Source organism: Pleurodeles waltl, chromosome 4_2, assembly GCF_031143425.1.
Source record: "Pleurodeles waltl isolate 20211129_DDA chromosome 4_2, aPleWal1.hap1.20221129, whole genome shotgun sequence".
Taxonomy (NCBI): domain Eukaryota; kingdom Metazoa; phylum Chordata; class Amphibia; order Caudata; family Salamandridae; genus Pleurodeles; species Pleurodeles waltl.
The window spans coordinates 982,039,959-982,056,793 of NC_090443.1; the positions used below are offsets into that span (position 1 = coordinate 982,039,959).

The 16,835-nt window shown below is 50.6% G+C and overlaps 1 protein-coding gene across 1 annotated transcript in view; it reads left to right on the forward strand.

Moving 5' to 3' along the window:
- Positions 1-16,835, forward strand: part of PTCH2 (patched 2) — a 74,384-nt gene that overhangs the window by 40,732 nt on the left and 16,817 nt on the right. Inside the window, exons 7-15 of the mRNA XM_069232823.1 lie at positions 305-426; positions 5,721-5,868; positions 8,516-8,647; positions 9,224-9,379; positions 9,802-9,894; positions 10,541-10,666; positions 11,292-11,410; positions 12,301-12,697; positions 13,186-13,498. Coding sequence (XP_069088924.1) covers positions 305-426; positions 5,721-5,868; positions 8,516-8,647; positions 9,224-9,379; positions 9,802-9,894; positions 10,541-10,666; positions 11,292-11,410; positions 12,301-12,697; positions 13,186-13,498 — 1,606 coding nt within the window. The remainder of the gene's footprint in view (positions 1-304; positions 427-5,720; positions 5,869-8,515; positions 8,648-9,223; positions 9,380-9,801; positions 9,895-10,540; positions 10,667-11,291; positions 11,411-12,300; positions 12,698-13,185; positions 13,499-16,835) is intronic.

Consider the following 16,835-nt stretch of genomic DNA (forward strand, 5'->3'; position numbering starts at 1 on the left):
CCGCAGTTTGTATGTGCTGATTTTGGGGGCTACTTGTACTGCTTGTCTATAGTGTTTATTTAGAGGACTGATTTTACCAGGCGCGCTTATATGAGTTCATAGTGGCTGTGAGGTGCAACGGTGGTACCATTGCCTGCTCTGCTGTGGTGGAGCAGTTTTTAGCACAGTTCTGCATTCTTAGTTAAATTGTATTTATTTACAAATAACGTAAACTTGAATAGGTAAGCAGACATGTGCAGCGATGTCCCACTGCCCTAAGGCCGGGCGCCAACCCTCATGACCCTCTTCTGTATCCCTTCCCCAGGTTCCCAACATCGCCCAGGAGCTGGCTGGGGGCTGCTACGGCTTCTCCAAAAGGTTCATGCACTGGCAGGAGGAGCTGATCCTGGGGGGCACCGTGAAGGACTCCCAGGACAGGCTGCTGAGGTAAGGCTGAGAGGGCGGTCTCGAGCGGGGGCAGGTGGTCTTTGCCTTTTAATAACCCTGGACCGCGTAGGAATCTAGTGTGGGAGGGAGCAGATCACTTTTCAGATGGGGAGGGTCGCTGCGGAGTGCACACATGGACGCCACCATATTAAGAAGGATAGATGGGCCTCCATTTTCCGTGGGATAGGGGTTTGGGATGCACCATAAACATATAAGGCACTTCTATTGAATTGGTTAAGAAAAATGAGCTCATTGTGAGATCCCTGAATGTGGCAGGTTCCTCAGAGAGGCTTAGAACTAGTTGGAAATGTTGCAAGCAAAAGGAGTTGCAAAGTTGCTGGAAACTGCAGAGAGTTGTGTAAAAGGCTTGTACAGCTGGAGTGAGTGTGAGCTTCTGAGGAGAAAACATGGAAGACTAAAATAGGACAATGCCCTTATAAAGAGGGCGGGCGCAGTTTGCAGAGCAAGACATGAGATGAGATGATGGGGAAACAGGTCCACTGAAGAGCTCTTTGCTGCTTGGGACTATTTTCTGGCCTGGGCCTGTTGAACTAGAGCTATACTGCAGAGGCGCTTGCCTGCTATAGCAGTTGGCACTAAATCACAGAGCTCTTTGATGGATACTCTAGAGATTAATCTATAGTTAAGCACATATCTATTTTACGATGCACTCGGAGTCCCTATGCGGTCATGGAGTCCACTTATAAGTGGGCTCAGCGTATCCTCTAACCATAATTGCGAGGAGTGACCGTCTCTGCAGGGACTGCTCTAGAAAGTCTCCGCAGTCACTGAACTGGTGCAAGCCCTGCCTTCCTTGTCGGCTGGGGTGGAGTGGGTAAGGAACAAGCTTGGCCATATCACTTAATGCCCAATTGATGGTGATCGTAAAGCATTGTTTTGTTTTTGGGGTAGGATAGCCAGAATCCCTTAATGCCCCGTTTCCTTGTGAGATTTAAATAGGTTTTCCTTGTTGGTGTGTTAAAAGCTGCCCTCAATACAAGGTAGGCCTTGCTGTCCGGGGTTGGGCGCGAAGCCTTACTGCTAGTGGTGAGAGTGGGGCCTGGCCATCTAGGGTAGTTGAGCTGGGGACCCCACGCTTTGATGCCTCCGTGGGATGTTGGGTCAGCGTGTCCTAGGTGGAAGGGAGTAGGGCCTCTCCTTGGCTGCCCAGTACAAAACAGGAGGGAGGTTAATTCCCAGGATGTGGTGACAGGCTGTGCCTCACTGGCTGGCCTTTAGTGGGTCCTGCCTGCCCGGAAGGGTTGAGGAGCTCGAGAGTAACAGTTTGAGACCTGGCTACCTGTGTGGGGTGATAGTCTAGGTCTGATCGACCATGGTGGGGCGGGGAGTGGGGCCTTGCTGCCTGGAAGGGCTGAGGGTCTTGAAGCAAGTCTGAGACCTGCCTACATGTGTGCGGTGATAGTCTAGGCCTGAGTGAATGGGACGGGGTCAGAGGCCTGGCTGAGCGGTCTGAGGCCTGGTTGCCCTCGTGCTAAGCTGGGTGAGAGGTGTGACTGCCCACCCTGAGTGAGAGGCCAGCCTTCCTGAGACCTGACCGGCCGGGCGGGTGAGAGGCCTCTGTTCCAGGGCTGGGTGTGATGCAGCAGGCGGGCCTGATCTCTTTATTGCCCCACTGATGGAGATCTGCAGTGGGCTCCTGCCCCTCTGACACTGCTGCAGATGGTTATCCCCCGACTGTTAACAATCCTGGGCCCACACAAGAGGAACAGCTGCCTTTTTTTTAGGCCTGGAGCCAAAAGCCTGATGGAGCCAAAATGAATCCAAGGCAGCGCTGATCGCGAATAACATTGTCGGAGGGCATCAGAGCGCTCAGGGCTGCCTGGCTTCTCAGCAGTGGAGTACAACAAACCAGGGCTGCGCCCAGGGCCCCTGCATCACAGGGCATCTGGGGGAACGGGAGGTAGGGAGGCAGGTTCTTCCCACGGCCCCTGTATCACAGGGCATCTGAGGGAACGAGAGGTGGGAGCAGAGTATTTCCCAGGACCACTGCATCCCTGGGCATCTGAGGGAACGAGAGGTTGGGAGGCAAGGTACTTCCCAGGACCACTGTATCCCTGGGCATATGAGAGAACGAGAGGTGGGTGCAGGGTACCTCCCTTGGTCCCTGCATCACTGGGCATCTGGGGGAATGAGAGGTGGGGGCAAGGTTCTTCCCACGGCCCCTGCATCTCAGGGAACGAGAGGTTGGGGGGGCAGGGTACTTCCCAGGTCCACTGTATCCCTGGGCATCTGAGGGAACGAGATGTTGGGGGGCAGGGTAATTCCCAGGACCACTGTATCACTGGGCATCTGTGGGAACGAGAGGCGGGGGAGGAGTGGGCAGGGTCCTTCCCAAGCCCCTGTGTCACAGGGCATGCAGGTACTGGTCACTTCTCTGAGGGGACGTGTATGAGGACAGGGCTGCGTCCGGGGCCCCTGTAGCCGAAGGATTGCGGAGGGAGAGGTGGAATTCGCTGGTGAGGGATATTTAGGGGTGCTGTGTGCAGGACTCCTGCATCACAGGCATCTCAAAGCCTTACTCTCCCCACTAGAGCGGAGGGCACGTCTGTGAGCACATCACCCTTTGGTGCACGTGTTCCTGAAAGGCTTGCCCTGGGGCTTGGCACCGTGATCAGAAAGGTGGTGAGGCGGGGAGGGGCTGTGACCTGAGCTCGCCTCTTCCGACCTTTCCTTAAAAAGGCAGATATTTCTAAGCCTGGACCTGGTCAGCTATTCCGAATGAACCTGCAGCGGAGGGAGGGTGTTGGTCCCCTGCCCAGAGCCTGACCCTTAGATCCAGTCCCCTCCCAGCAAGGCATTAAACTAGAGAGAAAAATCCCCTGAGCATTGCTTTGCAATATAATTTATTGTGATCCCTGGAAGTGTTTCCTTTATTCGTTGCCGCCCACGCTTGCTCTGCTCCGTCACCTCCTTTCCCCTTCACCAAGCTGTGTAGTTAGACCCGCTGCCGAGTGTCGGCTTTTAGCTAAGTCCCAAGCACTTGTTACCAGACCTGACACCTTGAACCCTCCAAGAGCTCTGTGACTAGCCTTTATGACTTTTAATGACTTTTACGAGGCCTTTAACCAGTTGCGATGTCCCCTATCAGCCCTGACTGAGGCCTGCTACCAACTATGAGGCTTGTGATTACCAGCTTTAATTTCCGCAAACAGCCATGAGGCCATTCACCAGCTCTAGTGTCTGTTACCATACCTGAGGCTTACTTCCAACCATCAGGGCCGTGACCAGCCCTGCTACAAACTCCAAGGTCTACTGAAAAACATTAGGCCTTTACCAGCTCCAATGTCTGCTACCTGCCCCGTGGCACACCACCAGCCATGAGGCCTTTATTCAGCTCCAAGTGCCTGCTACCATCCCCGAGGCTTTCATCCTCCAAGAGGCCTGCTACTAGCTCTAACGCCTTATACTAGTCCCTCCCAAGGCCTACCCCAGCCATGAGAACTTTTACTAGCTCTAATGTCTGCTACCTACCCTGATGCTTACTACCACCTGAGGCATTCTTAATTTCTACTACAAGCCCTGAGGCCTTCTAACAAACATCAGGCCTTTCACCACTCCCAGTACCTGCTATCAGCCCTGAAACCTACTTACCAACCATGAGGCCTGTGACCAGCTCTAGTATCTGCTCCAAGCCTGGGGACTACTACCAACCACCAGGCTTGTGATGATCAGCTTTAATTTCTGCTAGCAGGGCTGAAGCCTTCTACCAACCGCAAGCCCTTTAACTAGTTCCAGTGTCTGCTACCAGCCCCAAGACCTGTGACCACCTTAAATTTCTGCTACAAGCCAAACGTCTACTACCAAACACGAGGCCCCTAACCATCTCCAGTGTCTGTTACCATACCTGAGGCTTACTACCAACCGAGGCCCGTGACCAGCTCTAAAGTCTGCCCCATCTGTGAGGCCTAATGCAATCCAGGAGGCCTGTGACATGAGCTAATGTCGGCTGCCATCTACAAGGTCTACTACCAACCATGAGGCCTGTGTTCACCTCTAATACCTTCTCCCACCAGCGAGTCCTAATGCAATCTAGGAGGCCTGTGACCAGAGCTGATGTTGGCTACCAGCTCTGAAGTGCACTACCAACCATTGGGCTTGTGAATACCACCAATGCCTTCTACTAGCCCAGAATCCTTACACCAGCCCTAATTCCCGCTGCCAGCCTTCAGGCCCCCCAATCCCTGAGGCCTTGTACAACCTTGAAGCCTTATACCGACATAAAGGGCCATGAGTGGCACTGCGGTTTTCTACCAGTCCTAATATCTAGTGAGAGCCCAGTAGCCTGGTGTCAACTCTCCGTCCTGTAGCCTGCTATCAGATCTCCCCCAGCCCAGGGAAAGTTAGAGGGAGACTGAAATATCCTCCTGATATCAGTAATATCACCTCCTAGCTGACAACTGATTCCATGCCATTATAGTCTTGTTCTTTCAACGAACAGTTGGAACTTGTAGGGCCATGCAGATAATGCAGAAGAGACACTACTTGTTTCAGTATTGTTAGCTGTAGCATTAAAACTCAGAATTGGCTTAAAGATACCCTCGCTCTAAGGTAAATTAATGGTGAATTTAATAATGCCCCTCTTTCACTCACAGTAAGCTGGAGGCTCAGGGTATGAGGTACTCATTACCCGCTTCTCCATTCCAACCTCATTTGTGACATCACAGGGTCATCAGATGTCGTCACGTTCTGCCCCTCGTACAGCATGGGGGCGTTTCTCGCACAAATCAGCTATGAAAGCAGATAGATTGTAAATGCAGAACTGAGTTAGCTCTGAGGGATCAACACACGCATCTATCGATATTCTGTCAAATTCACTGGACCTTCCCTCGAGCTTCTATGCATTTCTGCACAAAATAAAGGTTTTTGACAGGAAAATTATTTTAATTCTATTACAACTTTACTGAGCATCTCAGTAGGAGACTTGAGAGCCAGCAGGCTCCAAGATGAACTTGTACTCGGTTGGAAACCAACTTTTCTCCATGCATACTTGCCTATTGCTCATTACCTATGCAATCTTGTGTACTTCCTGGCAAATTGTGTACTGTATAAATCTGTTCTCGTACCTTCTACTGTACATCGCTTTGAAACCTGGGTGGGTGGAGTTTTGGCGTTATAAGAACCCAAATAAATAAACTGGTTTCAGTTCTGCCCAAAAATTCTGCGGAGTTCGCCTTAAGGAAGAAGGGGGTTGCAGATGCTCGCAGGAGGCCAGTGCTGTGTACTGTAAACTGTTTATACCTTCTTTACCTGAACTTCCCCCTCTCTCCTTGCAGCGCCGAAGCTCTCCAGACGATGTTCCTGCTCATGAGCTCGCGACAGCTGTATGAGCATTTCAGGGATAACTACGAGATCCATGACATCAACTGGAACGAAGAGAAGGCGGCGGCCATCTTGGAAACATGGCAGAGGAAGTTTGTCGAGGTAAAGCGGTATAAGTATTGTTTATGCCACACAGTAAATGATAGAGCAGTTTGTGGCATGATGGGTCCTGCATTGAAGCCCTCCGTGGCCGATGAGATAGGTATTGACGCTTGGCAGTCAGGGACCGCAGCATGCGTGCCTTGGACGCCACTGGCTAAGGTTTACTTGGGCATAGATAACCACCATCACCCAAAGACAAGATAGACAGGGAGAGAAACAGAGGGGGAAGATAGGGTACCATTGGCTAGGGTTTACTTGGGCATAGGTAACCACCATCCCCCAGGCAGACAGGCAGCCTGAGACAAGATAGACAGGGAGAGAAACAGAGGGGGAAGATAGGGTGCCATTGGCTAAGGTTTACTTGGGCAAAGGTAACCACCATCCCCCAGGCAGACAGGCAGCCTGAGACAAGATCGACAGGGAGAGAAACAGAGTGGGGAGATGGGGAGTTAGAAAGATTGACAAAGAGAGAGAGAAAATGTTCAAAGAGCTGAGCCATCCTGTTTCTCACTTCCATCCCTAGCAGTAACGCCTCCCCAAAGCCTGGTTGAAGTATGAACCTCGCTGGTACACCGTTTTTCGAAAGACAAAAAAATAATAGACGCACAGGCTCATTTGTTCAGGGTATAATTACATGGAAGCATTGAAATATTTGTTGTGCGTTTTTGCTTTAAAAATGTAAAAACACTGTAAAAGTAAGTTTAAAAAAAATCCCACATCTCCAGAAAAAACCCCATCACATTCTGTCTGCGAAAACACTTCCTCCTAACTTATGGGTATGTTTGTTACTACTGCTTGAAACCAGCCTCCCTCTCGCTTTCAGCAATGATTATTTTCTTTTGCGGAATGTTAATTTTTTACTTTTTTTGGTAGATTGTTTTTTTACTGAAGCGGCTTGTAGCCGCCAGTTCTCCTGGGTTCCATCTGTCCTCGGTGCAGGCTAGAAACAAGGTCAGCCTTCACATCGCTGGCACATGGCGAGGGAAGGGAACAGGCTGTTTCTGAGATAGCGGCACACTGAGTGGGGAAGCTCGACCCGGCAGAGGCCCGCAGGCAGGCCCGGCGAGGCTCATCCACGCTCACACATACCTTAGAGCTCAAGAGTCGAAATGGATCCGTGCCCGAAATTTAGCAGCCACTATAATTGTTTTTCTCTTTTGTTCTGTTAAATAAACGTGGTCATTGTGCCCCCCCTCCCCCCCGAAGACAGGCCCTTAGCGTCGAAGGCACGTGCCTTTAGCTTGGGCAGATTCGTGCATTTGCGTTCCAACAGCCCGTCATCCCGGCATGCACCGCAGCACTATTTCACTTCCGGTCCTGCCGTGATAGTCTTCCCATTTGCAGGGACCATAGAGAGGAGGCATTTTGTAGGGGTTGGCACTGAATACATGCCAGACTGGAGAACAAATCCTCCCTGTTATAAAAGTTAAGGACTGTTACCATGAGTCACCCCATTAAGTGAAATCTGAGTACTTTCAGTTCCACACCTTTCGGACCACAGATACCGCCTCAGACGGTTATCATCATTTATAAATGTGAGACTCCACAGGGAGATGTACAGGCAGATTTAGAAGGACAGGAACCATCTTGTACCCGTCCCTGTACACTGCCCTTTTTAGTAAAAGTGAAGGCTTTTACTGGTCCTGGCACTAGGGATATGGTGATCTGAGCTGACCCCTGCCCTCTGAGCTTCCCCACCTGCAAGCATTATTCTCACTTGTCAAACTTGCAAAAGGTTTTTTTTTCTGTAAGAAACTGCAGAAGCAGCTAGACTCCTTTCTGCCTCCAGGGCATTTTACAGGGGCGAGAGGAGGAAACAGTTGCAAGGAGAACTCTTTCCAGAAGCACTCTGCTGGTTTGGCGTGTGCATCCATCCCTCCGTCCAATAACTTTTCAAGGCCACATGCTCCTTATGTGTCTTCAGCATGACCTGAAGAAGGAATCAGTCATAGGAGGGGGAGCAGTGAATGGATGGTCTTTCTATTGGCACGCTCTACCACCGCTCGTCGGTGCAGATACTCCTGTGGTGTAGACTGCTGGTCCCTCATCAACCACTGGTATTCCTACTCCTCCTTGTGACTGGATCTGCAATGGCCTTGGACTTGTAGGTGTCACAAGCGAAAGTGATGGTCATGTAACTCTGTGACACTGTATGGTCTTTGGAGACCACCTAGTTAGAGGGTACTTGGGTCACTTGCTCCAGAGGTGCATGATTAGGCACTTATAGTGTGTCGGACTGGTGCTTACTGCAGCAATTGGATTGAGGAAGCCACCAGGGGACTTCTTTCAGAGGGCAACAAGGCACTATGGGAATTGGAAAGTTTCTGATACCCTCTGGGTGTCTCTGCTTGTGTCAAGGAGTGTTCTGGAGTTCATATATGTTCTTGTTCTATAGAAAAAGCTTTTGAGGGACAGTGTCCTGGATTTGTGTATTACACAGGAATAAGGACACAGCCTGAAAGACCATTTCTCATGTCTTCGTTTATTAGCTTCTTGGGCTTGTATATCGCAGTGTCATATGAACAAGCCTTTACTGCCTTATCTGTAATATTTAAGAGTGTTTTTTTTCTATAGTACATCGTGGTTCAGCAACAATCAGTAAATAATAATGATGACAATTAAATGCTGCTGTCTCCCACCCTTACAGCTGGCTCAGCAGTCTGCTCCGGAAAACTCCTCGCAGAGCATCCACGCCTTCTCCACCACCACCCTCAATGACATCATGAAGTCTTTCTCCGACATCAGCGTGATCCGGGTAGCTGGCGGGTACCTCCTGATGGTGCGTATGTCCCCTTTCTGCTCGGGTGGGATATGGTGCATGTGCACCGCTGATATCATGTGTTTGCTTTAGCAGCATTTCGTTTCATGACCGGATAGTATGAGTCATGGTGCTCGGTTGGGTTCTGTAGGCCTATAAAGAGCTGTGGACACCTGGGCCAGGGTGTGGGCTTCTTTCTGAGGGGTCATATGAGTCCAGTCACAAGTTGGGGCCTCCCTTCCCTCCACCACAGCATGTGTATGTATAACTGTGCTTGTGTACCGCCTCCCTGTCCACCACAAAACGTGTGTACACCCTGCCTGTCACAAAACATGTTGTCAAACCCTCAACAGCGCACAAAGTATGCTTCATCGTGAGAAATAATCTCACTTTCCTAGGCTGTGTTATACCCGTGATGCTTAACTCTGCTGCTTCTGGCTTCAGTTTGCAATGTCTGTCCGCCATGTTGTCTAGCGATTCACCCTGCACATTCCTTCGCTACTCGCTTTGCTTTACCCAAGGCTCCATATGTAGAACTGTATTTGTTGGCCCCTTTTCAGGAAGGTTTTCTGACACTGTTTCCGCCTCTTTCTGCAGCTTGCCTACGCCTGTGTGACCATGCTGCGCTGGGATTGCTCCAAGTCACAGGGGGCTGTGGGGCTGGCCGGTGTGCTGCTCGTTGCCCTGTCGGTGGCATCTGGCCTCGGGCTCTGCTCCTTGCTGGGCATCTCTTTCAACGCGGCCACCACCCAGGTAAGCAGAAGAGCTACATGACCGAGCCTCTGCCTGTGCCATCACACGTGGCAGTCAGTGCTTAACATGCATGGAGATCTCCCTCTATCATAGAACATGCGTTGCAGATTCCTTCCATATCAGACCCTACTTGGAGATCCCCCCACCACTAAACATGCAGGGAGATCCTGTTCTCTCAGGAGACATGTGAAGGGTTCCTGCATCTCAAAACAAGTCTGTAAATACCATCTGTCACAGAAAATAGCTCATCTCAGTGCAGGACTTGCAGTAGACGCCACAGCTCAGTGCAGAACTTGCAATAGACCCCACACCTCCACAGAGCATGCTGTAGATAATTGCTCTTGCAGATTTGTTTTCCTATTTCACACTGAATGTTGACTTTGGGAATTCGCTGTTTTGAAATATTTTGTCGTTCGTCTTAGGTGCTGCCCTTTCTGGCTCTTGGCATTGGGGTGGATGACATGTTTCTTCTGGCGCATGCCTTCACGGAAACAGGCCTGAGCACCCCCTTCAAGGTGAGGATACAGCTTGTGATGAGCTGTTAAAATTAAACTAGTTCTCCTGGTCTTTGTTTGGATAAATGGAAATTCAGACACATACCGTCTCCATTAAGGGGTAAATAGAGACACCATATGGTCTTAAAGAGAGGAGGACACACATACAACACTCTGATAGGTGGAACAAGAGACATAGGCCGGAGTAAGGAACGTACACAGGGTTATGAAGCAGGAAACAAGGAGGGAGAAACATAGCAGAGATTCTGAAGAAGATGGTAGAGCACTGAGAGAATGGAGATCCGCACGACTCGAGAAAGGAGATTCATACTTGGCTCAATGAATGAAAATAGGACTGCGGAAGAGGTGAAAAGGGATTGGTGCCATTATCTAGACGTAGTTAACACACAGTACTTAAACTATCAGTGGGCCTGGCTGTAGGGAGTGGCCTTTGTACGCAACCCTTCGGGAGCTGACGATGCTTATATCATCACTGTCACTTCTCGTTTTTTAAAGGTGATAAGACCTTGGTGGGTTGTAGTGCCAGCTGGGCACCGTGAGGGTGTAACTCGGGCTCAGATAGAGAGCACCTGGAGGAGGAGGAAAGGGATCAGAAGGGGAAATGAGCTGTCTGTGTAACATCCCTGCCTCGTGTGTCTTTCCCCAGGAGAGGACGGGCGAGTGTCTTCGACGCACGGGGACCAGCGTCACCCTGACCTCCGTCAACAATATGATTGCGTTCTTCATGGCAGCGCTGGTGCCCATCCCTGCTCTGAGGGCGTTCTCACTCCAGGTGAGTGCTGTGGGGGCCAGGGCCACGGCGGGTGTGGGGATCACTGTGGTACAAGACTTCCTGCAGCCCGGGGGACCCAGTGGAAGGGTCTAGTGTCCGCTGTGTCCCTAGAGGAAAGCACAAGCCTCCGCCACCGAGTGAAAATGTCACATTGGAGATGGGTGGTTATGTCATAGAGGAATGCCCCACACGTATGCTGACTTCAGTAGCAGGTTTTGCCCCCGGGAACTTCCCATCCGGACAGTGTTTTAAATGGGCAGGTACTGTCCGGAACGGAGTGCCTGCACTTCTGAGCACTGTCGCAGCACATTTAATGGGAGGGCGCGGGCTCTGTCCAGGAGAAACAAGGTACTTTACACAGTAAGTACCTGCCCTACTGAATTTCCATTGAAAGCACGGCCCCTGGGTAGGATGCTTTCCCGAAAAGCTGAAAACTATTTATGGGAGTAAATTACCTGCATCTGATCTGCAGTTAAGTCTTGCTACCTCAGTGTGGCCACATTAAGCGGCCCGCTCTGCTGCGAGGGCTCACCGTGGGCCGTTCTTTGCCCAGAAAAGGCCTTCTCTTTTGTGGAAACTGAGGTCCGAAGTGACGCGTGTCTTGTTCTTCTTCTCGTCGTGGCAGGCGGCCATCGTAGTGGTCTTCAACTTTGCCATGGTGCTGCTCATCTTCCCGGCCATCCTGAGCTTGGACCTTCAGCGGCGCGAGGACAAGAGGCTGGACATCCTCTGCTGCTTCTACAGGTGAGTGGCGGCCTCGCGGTGGAGGGTGGGGACCGGGGGGTGTGCGTGCGTGCGGGGACGGGGGTGTGTGCGTGCGGGTGTGTGCGTGCGTGGTGCTGCAGGCAGACCCTTCCGTGGAATGTGTGGCCGCCACAAACACCTCACCTGGGCCTCCATATGTTCAGGCCGGAAGCAAAATTCCACATCTGGGAAGGAAATAGAAGTATTGAACTTGAAGTTGAGGCAAAATCCCTTCTTGTGAAGCACTTGAGTCCCTTGGCAGCCCTCCCACTGGAAGAGATTTAGTGAGCGCTATGAGTAAGCACTGCGGTAGCCTCCGTGCCAGGTGAGGCTGTGATGCTCAGTGGCCAGACTCTGCGGTCTGTGTAAAAACTTTGGTTACAGTTTCACTTATTCGACAGGGAGCAGTGTCATAGTGTGTACAACATAAAACCCGAACACGCTATAAGATATTTGAATTAAAAAGTCCATTCTTTTAAATTCTAAAGTAGTGTTTTTGCCACGAGACTAGGGCACTAGGTCACAAAACAAAAAGTACCGAGTACAGCATTTTTCATTACAGGAAGTGCTTTGATTTAGCATTTTTTCCCTTGTGTATCTGTGTTTGCTTACCCCATCCATGTGGTAAAAATTGTGTATCAAGTTTCCTGCTTAAAGCACACAGCGCAGTATTTACTCTGTGTCCTGTTGTGTTGTGCGCATAATGCAAATAGTGCAGTATTTTCAGCTTGCATCTGTGTCCTTACCTACACTCAGCACGATGCATTGTGATCCTGGAGTGTGTATTTGCCTGCACTGCGCACAGGTTCCACAAACAAGTGCTTCTAGTCTGCTTTTGTGTGTACATTAATTGTGAGTGACATTATCCCCTGACCTTGATCTCGTTTCAGCCCTTGCTCCAATCGTGTTATTCAGATCCAGCCACAGGAGTATGCGGACGCCAATGACAACTGCACATACCACGCTTCATCCTATGGTGGGCCCACCATCACCACCAGTACCCACATCACCACCACGGTGCAGGCCTTCACACAGTGTGACCCCTCAGGCCAGCACATTGTCACCATTCTGCCGCCCACCTCGCAGATCCGTACCTCACCCTCTGTCATTGTGGACCCCCTGGGATCCCAAGTCTTTACCCCTTCCAGCTCCACACGAGACCTTCTTGCGCAGGTGGATGAGACAAAGGCGGGGCGAGAGTGTGTACCGCTGCCCTTTGTAAAGTGGAACCTGTCGGATTTTGCTCGTGAGAAGTACGCCCCTCTGCTGCTGAAGACGCAGACCAAAGTACGTATTGTCATACTATGTGCCACATGTTGTGTATGACAGATCAATGTACGTCTTGCTTTACATAGGTTGTTGGTTGGATTAAAGCAACAATTTATCTATACAGTCAGTAGGTAAACCCTTTGGAATAACTCAAAACTGTAGAATGGCACTGTGGTTTGGAGACAGGGCCTTTGAGTTTTTTAGCCGGGTGAGTACTTAGAACAATGTCTGCATACAAAGTTTAATACAAAGTTCAATGCATGTAATTTTATCTCAGCCCATGAAAATGGGACAACAAAACAAACTTGCGTAATAGGCACAGGAACTGTATAGTTGTGTATTCATGGTAATAACGTGGGGGGATTTCTTGGTAAAGCGCTGGATCTGTGGCACCAGAGAACAGAATATCATCCAAGATGAGATTGATCCAGGGGTGGGGAATGCAGCGCTGCGCGACAGTGTGGACAATTCATCATATTTTTTTTAACCCCACCATGTCTTTTCAGGGTATCGTGGTCGTACTCTTCATGGCTCTCCTGGGTCTGAGCCTGTATGGCACCACCATGGTCCATGACGGGCTCTACCTGACAGACATAGTGCCCCGTGACACCAAGGAATATGGCTTCATCGCGGCCCAGTTCAAGTACTTCTCCTTCTACAACATGTTCATCGTCACCAAGGGCGGCTTTGACTACCCCAGGTTGCAGAAGCCGCTGCACGAACTGCACCAGAGCTTCAGCTCCATCAAATTTGTGGTGCGAGGCGAGGACAGGGCCTTGCCAAAGATGTGGCTGCAGTACTTCCAGGACTGGCTCAGAGGTGAGGTTTGTTACAGCATGCCTCTACATCATTTCTGTAGTAGCCTGAAGAGGAAGGTCTCTTTGTGTTGACAATAGTTCTAGAGACAGGCATGTACTTGTTATTTGTGTGGGGTGAGTGAATACACTGCACTGAATTCAAAAAGACATGTTTGTTTACATGTACAAGTATGTATCGGATTTTTATGGGTTGAGCAGGGTCTGTACTCCATATAACTTTTAGTAACCCACATCCTAGAGGCACAGAGCGTAGACTGCCTGCCGTGCAGAGTTTACTGAAACATGCAGACATAGAAGATGAGAGTGGCGTGGTGGCAGACGAAGCTCGCAGTAACAAACGCATGACTGAGATGGGTGGGACAGATATTCCTACTCCACGGATCTTACAGTAGTTCTATACAGGCACGGTGTGAGGGAGAGCTCCCCACTCCACGGATCCTACAGTAGTACTATACAGACACACTGTGAGGGAGAGCTCCCCGCTCCACGGATCTTACAGTAGTACCATACAGACACAGTGTGAGGGAGAGCGCCCCGCTTAATGGATCCTACAGTATTACCATACAGACACTGTGAGGGAGAGCTCTCCACTCCACAGATCTTACAGTAGTACCATACAGACACACTCTGAGGGAGAGCTCCACGCTCCACAGATCCTACAGTAGTACCATACAGACACACTCTGAGGGAGAGCTCCACGCTCCACAGATCTTACAGTAGTACCATACAGACACAGTGTGAGGGAGAGCGCCCCACTCCACGGATCTTACAGTAGTACCATACAGAGACACTGTGAGGGGAGCGCCCTGTTCCACGTGTCTTACAGTAGTACCATACAGACACACTCTGAGGGAGAGCTCCACGCTCCACAGATCTTACAGTAGTACCATACAGTGTGAGGGAGACTCCCGCTCCACAGATCTTACAGTAGTACCATACAGACACAGTGTGAGGGAGAGCTCCCCGCTCCACGGATCTTAAAGTAGTACCATACAGACACACCGTGAGGGGAGCGCCCCGCTCCACGGGTCTTACACTAGTACCATACAGACACAGTGTGAGGGAGAGCTCCCCACTCCACGGATCTTACAGTAGTACCATACAGACACACTCTGAGGGAGAGCTCCACGCTCCACAGATCTTACAGTAGTACCATACAGACACACTGTGAGAGAGAGCTCCCCGCTCCACGGATCTTACAGTAGTACCATACAGACACACTGTGAGGGGAGCGCCCCGCTCCACGGGTCTTACAGTAGTACCATACAGACACACTCTGAGGGAGAGCTCCACGCTCCACGGATCTTACACTAGTACCATACAGACACAGTGTGAGGAAGAGCTCCCCACTCCACGGATCTTACAGTAGTACCATACAGACACACTCTGAGGGAGAGCTCCACGCTCCACGGATCTTACACTAGTACCATACAGACACAGTGTGAGGAAGAGCTCCCCACTCCACGGATCTTACAGTAGTACCATACAGAGACACTCTGAGGGAGAGCTCCACGCTCCACAGATCTTACAGTAGTACTATACAGACAAAGTGTGAGGGAGAGCTCCTGCTCCACAGATCTTACAGTAGTACCATACTGACACACTGTGAGGGGAGCGCCCCGCTCCACAGATCTTACAGTAGTACCATACAGACACAGTGTGAGGGAGAGCTCCCGCTCCACGGATCTTACAGTAGTACCATACAGACACAGTGTGAGGGAGAGCTCCCCGCTCCACGGATCTGACAGTAGTACCATACAGACACAGTGTGAGGGAGAGCTCCCCGCTCCACGGATCTTACAGTAGTACCATACAGACACAGTGTGAGGGAGAGCTCCCCGCTCCACGGATCTTAAACAGTGGTACCATACGCGAGTGATAACCGTACAGGAGGTGCGGGTGTGTCATCTGCAGAGCTTACAGTAACATGAGCCATAGAAATACAAGCGGTGTGAGGAAGCTCCCTGCAAAGCTCACAGTAACACACAACACAATGGTAGTGAAAATGAGAGGGAGCTCTCTGCAGAGCTTACATTAACACGTCACAAAGATACAGGGGTGTGCAACAAGGCACCTTGCAGATCTTAGAGTAACACGAGTGATAACGGTACAGGAGATGCAAGGGCACTATGCAGAGCTTAGGGTAACACGGGTGATAACTGTACTGGAGATGCGAGGGCACTATGCAGAGCTTAGAGTAACACGAGTGATAACTGTACAGGAGGTGCAAGGGAGCTGTCTGCCGAGCTTGTAATAATACAAGTTACAGAGCTACAGGAGATGCGAGGGCACTATGCAGAGCTTAGAGTAACACGGATGATAACGGTACAGGAGATGCGAGGGCACTATGCAGAGCTTAGAGTAACACGAGTAATAACGGTACAGGAAGTGCGAGGAAACGCTGCAGAGCTTAGAGTAATATGAGTGATATGCACTATTGTGGGAGCGAGTTGTTTGCAGAGCCTGCAGTAACGCAAGTCTTACAAACATAGGAGATGACAAGAAGCTCTCTGCTGACATCACCACAACACAAGACATGCAGAGATGGGAGATCTGAAAGAGATTCCTGCAAAGTGTATAACAACATAGGTCAGACAGACATCAGAGGTATCAGTGAGCTCCCTGCAAAGCGCGCAGTACATGAGTCTTACGTGCACTGTGGTGAGAGGGAGCTCTCTCTTACACCACCCCATGCCTTAGAGACACAGGAGGTTGAGGTTGAAGGGCCTCTGTAGAGCTTGAACTAACAAGTCAGACATACACACGAGGTGAGAGTGAACTTGATGCATAGTTTGCAGTTACATGCGTTGTATATGCACTGAGGTGAGAGGGAACTCTGCAGAGTTTGCAGTTACAAGCGCTATATGTGAAATGGGGAGAAAGTGAGCTCCCTACCACAATCTTCTGCATAGCTGTGCGCCGCTCTGTCTAGGTTTGTACCACAAAAGTTGCCACACTTATCTTCCAAGTGAGTTAGATGTAAAAGGGGATGCAACCCTTGCAGGAAGCTGGCCCAGGAAACTAGTGATTAGTTGGGAGGACATGGAAGCTTTCTCTGGGATGGCCCCTTCAGGAAGCTCAGCTTCCCCACAGCCCACACACAGCCTGTCCCAGTGGAAGGCACACCGCCCAGCTCTCCGCATCACTGCCAGCTCAGCTCACTTCCCGGGTTAGGTTACTGCCTGGCATCCATCATCCTTTTCTGAGCTGCCTCAAGTCTTTCCTGGCAGCCTCCGCAACCCACCAGAGGATCATCATTCCTGATCTCACTGCTGGTAGACTCCACTTCCCCCAGGGGAGTACCCATCTGAAGGATGTTTACGGCGGATCCCCTGCTC